This window comes from Anabas testudineus, chromosome 22, assembly GCF_900324465.2.
Source record: "Anabas testudineus chromosome 22, fAnaTes1.2, whole genome shotgun sequence".
Lineage (NCBI taxonomy): Eukaryota > Metazoa > Chordata > Actinopteri > Anabantiformes > Anabantidae > Anabas > Anabas testudineus.
The window spans coordinates 16,169,707-16,177,251 of record NC_046630.1 but is presented as its reverse complement, the minus strand read 5'-3'; the positions used below and the strand labels follow the sequence as shown (position 1 = coordinate 16,177,251).

At 40.1% G+C, this 7,545-nt stretch overlaps 1 protein-coding gene across 6 annotated transcripts in view; it reads right to left on the bottom strand.

Annotated features, from left to right (window-relative positions):
- Positions 1 to 684: 684 nt before the first annotated feature.
- The window catches only part of vav2 (vav 2 guanine nucleotide exchange factor), a 151,970-nt gene continuing 145,109 nt past the window's right edge, over positions 685 to 7,545 (bottom strand). For 5 of the 6 annotated variants that reach the window (XM_026339653.1, XM_026339658.1, XM_026339657.1 and 2 more), the window contains 8 exons: positions 6,964 to 7,091; positions 4,790 to 4,861; positions 4,593 to 4,654; positions 4,193 to 4,309; positions 3,649 to 3,736; positions 3,436 to 3,559; positions 1,521 to 1,675; positions 685 to 822 (listed from right to left, as the gene is read on the bottom strand). In XM_026339653.1, coding sequence (XP_026195438.1) covers positions 775 to 822; positions 1,521 to 1,675; positions 3,436 to 3,559; positions 3,649 to 3,736; positions 4,193 to 4,309; positions 4,593 to 4,654; positions 4,790 to 4,861; positions 6,964 to 7,091 — 794 coding nt within the window. In that variant the 3' untranslated portion in view covers positions 685 to 774. Of the gene's footprint in view, positions 823 to 1,520; positions 1,676 to 2,137; positions 2,228 to 3,435; positions 3,560 to 3,648; positions 3,737 to 4,192; positions 4,310 to 4,592; positions 4,655 to 4,789; positions 4,862 to 6,963; positions 7,092 to 7,545 lie in introns of all 6 variants that reach the window. The other variant, XM_026339660.1, reaches the window with a different exon arrangement.

Below are 7,545 nucleotides of genomic sequence, written 5' to 3'. Positions count from 1 at the left end.
TTGGGGGGGAGGGGGGCTATTTTCTTTACTGGCTGATGTCGAGGTTCAGTAAGCAACAGCCATTCTTCAAAGGCACCGTACTGTACATTGGTCTGTGAGTGTTCGTGTGGGCCGCGCACGGGCACATGCATACATGGAGAAGTAAAACCAGTCAACAAAGTCGATTCCCTCCACTGGTGTCAGCCCACAAGGCATCACCATGACAACTAAGGCAAAATCTCTCAATGTGAAAACAGAGCAGTTGTTTTTTTTTCTTATTTCAATTTTTCTCAGCTGATTCTTTGCTTTTACTGAGATCAGCTTCCCCACAATAATCATTAGTAATGATAATAATCTCTATTCAATAAATTATCTATACTGTACAATTATTTCACCTCGCATAAACGTGTCACAGGGGAGCCTTTTTCAAAGTAAAACTATCCACAGTCAGTTTCTGCTTTGTCCTCAGTTCAATAAAGCCTCTGCAGAGCACACAGATGCTGACAGACAGCAAGCCAGTTTCTTTTTCCTTCCTGTACAGAAATTAAACTGGACATCCAGAAAAGAAAATCCAAACAAAAGCAAAGCTGATGCATAATTGAAGATAGAGAAACGGGCTAGAAACATTTGCCGAAAAATGAGGATCCAGCAAAAACAACAAAAAAAAAAAAAAGTTTTTTTTTTTTTTTTCCTTGTCTTATTTTCCTGGAGAGTCTGAGTGAGTTTTTCTCTGAGAACAGTAGAAAGAAGATGGTTCCTGATTTATAGAGAGCCAGGACAGCAAACATCCAAGCCTTACTGCACTCCCTCTTCATCCACGTAGGTTGAAGGAAACCATCCAACCTGGAACATACACAGTAATTATCAGAGACACAAACTTCTTTATAGTAGAAAATGTAAGAAAGTGATGTTAATTGAGTTCATTCAGTGCTTTTTTACATCCAACACTAGAGTTAATCTGTTATATGCTCAGTACAGCAGCATGAATGCATTAGACCAAGGCCAGTCAGAATACTTTGCTCTAATTGGCAGAAGGATCTGCATTATTATAGATAACTGCACAGCTCAGATGTAGCAGCTACATCCTTGTTCTAAAAAAATACTTGAAGGCTACTTCAAATACTACTTCAGCTGTTCCTAGGCAACAACTTCTCCTACTTGTTGCAATAGTAAAGTAAATACTGAGTACTGAGCTAACGTAGGCTGTAAAAAAGACTTTAAAAGTACTCACTGTCCTAAATCATGATCACTTATAGGTTATTGTTAAAATAGGATAAACCACTCAGATCCACTAGGGCATGAAAAATGATGCACTCCTCTAAGACTATGTGTAATTTTATCTTTATGACAAAGATGGTATGATAGATGTTACTACAAACTGAAATTATTGAGCATTTGATGAATAAACATCTAACTGTAGGTAAATCTAAATATTGGCTGGGACTCTGTGTCAGCAGAAACAATATTAATTTAAATATTAAAGGGCTGGAATATATTAAAAATCATACATTAAAAAAAAAAAACTTTTATGGATTACTCACTCGTCCATTGGCCTCTCCTTTCCACCAGCCCTGGTCACCACCAATCTTGCTGTAGATTTTGACAATATCTCCTTCTCGGAGAGACAGCTCTCTCATGTCTCGTGCTGCAAAGTTATACCTGGCCACTGCTGTACTGACCACCCGGGGAGTAAACACTGAAAATAGAACAGCATATTTCACCGACAGGTCTGTAGACAATATAATCACCAATTTAAAAATTATTTGCTGTATTATGGATAAATGACCATCTCTGGGCATGAGGGGGGCAATTGAGGTGGGACATGTCAGATTGGACATAGTAGTAGTAATTAGTGGTGGAGAATGAGCAGAAGGAAGATGGTGAGTTCAGTGTACAGCATGACATGATGTATTCACACAGTGACAAACGAGCATGATGGGAAAGGACAAGTTGTTTCATCACACAAGCGAAAATTGCTTTTCGTTTCTTGATTTAATGAGGAGAAAGTCATCCTGGGAAGAACTGAAATGTTCTCGTTAATGAAAAGTGCGCCACAGAGAAGAAGTAATGAGGTCGGGAGAACAGAGCCTTATTACGGAATTACAGGCGATGAAATGCAGGAAGACAACATGAGCAAGAAAAGAAAGAAAATGAGTACCTGACCAAAAGGGAGCTGAGCTTTGAGAAGAGGAGAAGTTGAGACCCTGCGGACTGAGGAAGGAGAAGTTGTAGGAGGCGCAGGTGGCTGCTGAGAGGAGGAGGAAAAAGAGGAGGGAGTAAAGCTAGAAGATGCATGCAAGAGTAGCTTGAGCCAGAAAAGCAGAGTTTGTATTTATGTACTGAAGTTCAGTGGGTCGCTTAACACTTGTTTTCTTGTCTTACTTGCATCATTAAAGCAGTCATAGTTCAATACATGCAGTGACGTAAAGCCTTTTCATATTTATCTGCCGCTGGTATAATCATAGATGCTTTCAAATCACAACAGTCTTCCTGATTTTACCAGAGTCTCCATGCACATGTGCAGGGTGTCACATTCCTGCAACAAGATTAATACCAAAAATGCAAGTTTGCAAACATAGCTAGAGAAAGAGTGAGAGCACATCATCTTCTACAAATGTTCTGCTTTAATTTCCAAATTCAGCTCTTGCTGTTGTGAGCTGTGGAACAGACAAAGACAGGCCAACCTAGGACAGAGGCCAAAGCAAGGTCACAGCCAATATTCATACAGTCTAATGGAAACAGAGGGCAGCCAATTCAGACATCACTTATGATGTCTGCGACCTTCTGACTTATCTGGGAAACTCTCCCTCTTTCACACCGGTCTGCTCCTTTTCTGCCCTGTTCCTGCTCTGCTCTCCCTTAATACCTCTCCGTGTGAGTCAGGAGAGTTCATTGGCCTGGGGAGGGACAAAGCAGAGGATCTAAAGAGAGTGGGAGGCTGTCTGTCTCATTCAGTTTACCCTCTCTTATATTCAAATTGTAAGCTGGATCTGCACATTGTAACATCTCTTCAGAGTCATAATTGATGTCCAAAACATTTAAAGGAGACATATGTTGATCTACAGCAGAATGTGCTGTCAGTGCCTGGACTAAACATTCATCCATCCATCAATTCCCCACAGCAAACGAAGGTGTAGGATGTGTAGTAGAGTAAGGAAGCCCATATGCCTCTCTCCCTAGCTACATCCTTCAGCTCTTCCAGGGGGACTTTGAGGAATTCCCAGGCCAGGATGGATATATAATTCTTCCAGCATGTTCTTGGCCCATTGCTCAGCCTACTCCCAACTTGATGTGACTTGGGGGAGGCTCCCATGAGATATCTCAATCAGATGCCCTAATGACTCCTTACAACTGATTCCTTACAACAAAAAGGAAGGTAGATTCCCACAGCCTTGTAGAAGCGAGCTCTTCACTCTACTTTCAAGGTAGAAGAACAGTAACATTTGAGAGGTTTACCTGGTGACCGTGTACTGGCCCGCGTTAGCGAGCGTTCCCTCGACTTGTAGGGGTACCGCAATGTGGTATCTAACAACTTGAAGCTTTCTTTCAGTGAATGGGACTGATAGTACTCCACCAGCTCCTGTTTTTTGAAACAGTAAGGAATGATTAAATCCACAATCGTATGATTTGTGTTTCACGGTTTGTGTGTGAACAGGACACAAGACTTGCCAAAAGACTCTCGAACTTCTTGGCCTCAGTGATGTGAATCCAGCTGTCTTTTTCAATGACTTTGATGTGTTTCACTTCATCATTAAATCTGCAAAACCAAACAGAGATATTAATAAGTTTGTATTGTTTTTGTTGTAATGTCTATTAATTCTTCTGATATATATCTGAACACCTAATAAACCAAAATAGTAAATGTCTGACTGTGAAAACTGTTTACTTAGTCATTTAATGGCTGGTCCCTATACAGCAATTTCCACCTGTCTTAATAACTTAAAGACAAATGTGCAAAAGCATTTCTTCTTCCAGTACATTACTATTTGACAGCTCCAATAAGCGCTCATGAATTATTTGTCTTTGGGATGTATTCTCTCAGAGGAAATGCAAAAAGAAAAGAAAAAAACGCAATTACTGAGTGGTTATTAGCTTAAAGATGCACTGTAAAAGCTGACCGGGGCGCCCGCTGAGAATTTTTTATTTCCCCTGAGATGTGAATAAAAACCTTTCCTTGAGATTTTCCCTCTCGTCTAAGATGTGGAACACTCACTTGATGCTGATGGCGAACCTCTCGGCTTCAGCTGTCCTCTCTCTGATAAGATAGGTCCCGCTGCTGTGGGATTTTAAGAGGTTGTCGGCCTGCTGGCGCTCCATGTTCCCTGCAAACCTGCAGAGGGTGGGAGAACAAATGTGGTGACCTCAACATAGCAAGTTACATAAACAAATGACACTGCAAATATGACTTTACAAATAACTGACATTAAACAACCTTGTAGTAATTAATCTTTTGGTAGTGTTCCTGATCAGGGTCAGTTTAATTTTAATTGGAGTGCGTTAAGTTCAGAGTTTAGGTTGTCAACAAGAGATCTAAAAATTATTTTGTATTACACAAAAACAAGATGAGGCTGAACTACTTTTTAATGCACAACCTCAAAGGTTAAGGGTCTTACCAAGGAAATCCATAGTAGTCTGCTTCCCGTGAGGACTGCCGGCTGGATAATGACTGGAAAGGCTGTGAAAAATCCCAGATGGCCAAACGTTAAAGAACTTACAAACAGCACACAGAGATAATTCTGTTACGTGTGCGTGTGCCACACAGATAGCGTATAATAACGCCAACACTTTGTACTCTGTAGTGATGACATACCTTTGGGTCCAAACAAGGCTTTACACACGAACTGGGGAAGAAGCCGCTCTTTTGTGTTTGTATCAGCTTTCCCTGCAAGATAAAGGCGAGGGAAGTCTATTTGTACCACACTTCAAATACTGAAGCGATTCAGAGTGCTGTATAGAAGCCAAAGAAAAGGATTAGAAAAGACCATCCAATCCAATTAAAGTAATACGCTGTTACTGTAGTTTCTGCTTCACATGTCTCCAATCTGAAAGGTTTTTATTCTGCCACTCGTGTGATGTAAATCTAGGTTGCTCTGTTCTGTTTTCTGTCTTTTGTTATCCAGTTTGATGGCCTGTGGACAGAGTGTCTTATACTATACCAATTATAAAGCCTATTCGGACAAATTTGTCATTTGTAATATTGATTTTCTTTTTTTTAAACGATACTTGATTTGATGATAAGTAAGATTTTACAGTACAGAAAATCCACATACACATCCAAAGCACATACACAAGAAATCGCTGTATACTGAGAAAAGAATGTAAGGTGTAACATGGAGACAAATATAATTTAATAACTCAGAACTGTTATTTATAGTAATGGTGCATACCCAAGACTAAACTAAACTGGCTGAAAGAAACAGACTGCAGCACTGAGTTATTTTCTATGATGAAAAGCATTTGCCAATAAGGGAAAAAAGGGAAAAATCCCACTATGACAAGCTGGTTTTAGTTGAATTACAGACGTTACATTACACACTAATGTTTGGTGTTGCACCTACAATGAAATGAACACATCAGTCAGGTTAAGTTGAACTTTATAGAAACACCTTCACTACCTGCTACCTGAAGAATCATTTTTTAAGCTCATCCCACCCTCTGACATCATATGAAGAGATTAAACTGTCACGCTCCAGAGGGATAACCTAATAGCAGAGTTTGAATTAATGGCTTCAGAAAGATGCCCCGAGTCTCTCTGGGAAAAGCCGGCCTGATATAAAACACTGTTAGTGTGTAAGAGTCAGATGATTCACCATGGTGTCAAATCACTTATAATCCAGCCAATTCACAGAGGAGCGTCTTCCAGGTTTGAAGGTACAGCCCCATGTTCAGGGAAGTGGGATTCTATTGCTAAAGATGAAAGCGAGTCACCACCTGGCAGTAAGAAATTACAAGAACTACTGTTTCAGTAGTGTCCACTAATTTCTGATTCAGATAAATCTCTGCGGAGGTCAGTTTGCAAAAGGTGTGTTAGGCAGCAGCAAACACCGTCATGGGTAAGTTGGTGCCTCATGAGTGTAAGTGCAGCTGGTGTGTTTTTTAAATTCAATATCAGAATAAGAAGTCTGCCCAAATAATCTGAAATAAAGGTTCTACACAAAAACACTAATCACTGCCATATGAGACATTCATATCCTGGTTCAAATAATGCAGGTGGCTTTGGTTACATGTGACCTCTCCATGTTTCCAACAGGGGCAAAATACCGACGTGTTGGTGTTTTCTAGTAGCCAATAATCATCATTTTCGCTAACAGTTCAGTTCAGTTCATTATGTTCTTCCCATTATATGCACTAAACACCATGAATGAGGATGTTGCGCATATCCAGATAAGATTAGTATTGTCCTCCCATCTGGGTTTGACACATGTCTGACAATACTTTCACTTTTGCGCCATCTCCAGCTGGATTGTACAGTAGTGCAACTGCAAAACAACACTGCAAGTACATCACCCTTTAAAGGATGCATGTCTTATTATCTGATGTCAACTTTTTATAATTGTACGACTACAAAGTATGTTGTGACATATCTGAATAGTAGCCGGCAAAGATATTTTAATTATACTGTAGTGCAGTCAGTGTATGGACAGTTTTCTTTTTCTCTTTTGCAGCACACTGTATTGAAGCATAGATTTACCTTTTAGAAAACACACTTGTTTGCTTTGTTGTTGAGACTGAGATAAGTACATTAATTCCACTTTCACTTAAATGTGTCTGTAAAGGTCAAAATTCCCTCATCAGCACATCTAATGCTCAGTAGTTAACTAAAGACACTACACCTACTCTATTCACCCAGTGCAAATGTGAAACACCTTAAAGCTTTGTAAAAGCCTGAATCGGTATTTATGACCTGAGTGCAGAGCCAACTTCACCCGTCTCATAATATTCCTACTTCACATGTCAAAATGCTCAGTAGTTTGAGTGCTGTACCTCCCACCACGTGGTGTCCGGATCTCCCTTCAGCAGCTCGATGAAATCTCCCGTTTGAAAACAGAGTGGCGTCTTCCCTGGAGGTGCTGGTGTGCCATGGTAGTTCCTCACTGCCACCATCTTGGGACCTGAAAAAACAATGTGTTTTGTAAGTGGCAGCAAAAGAGATGTTGATGACAAGATTTTAAGAATGACTTCTCTACTGTATGTCATCTAAAATAAATAAATAAACCTTGACTTTACACTAGAGGATACTAAGGGATGAACTACATTCCTCACTATAGTCTTGGTCCTGCTGTGTTTGTTCAACGCAGCAGGACTGGTTTTGCATAAAAATCTTTCTGAGTTATGCGGTGGTCTAAGAAACACACGATATGACCACAACATCCTGGGCTCAAACCTGATACAGTATTTTTGTTGCAGCTGTTGCTGTTTTCTATCTCGCAAAAATGCCAGAAATGACAAAGAAATCTCACCAAGAGCCACTGAAACAAGCTGAGCACTGAGTGTAACTCATATCTAAGCCCTTCTTGTTTTTTGAAACACTACAGTTTATCTGTACATGTATCCTCTGCCGTCCTA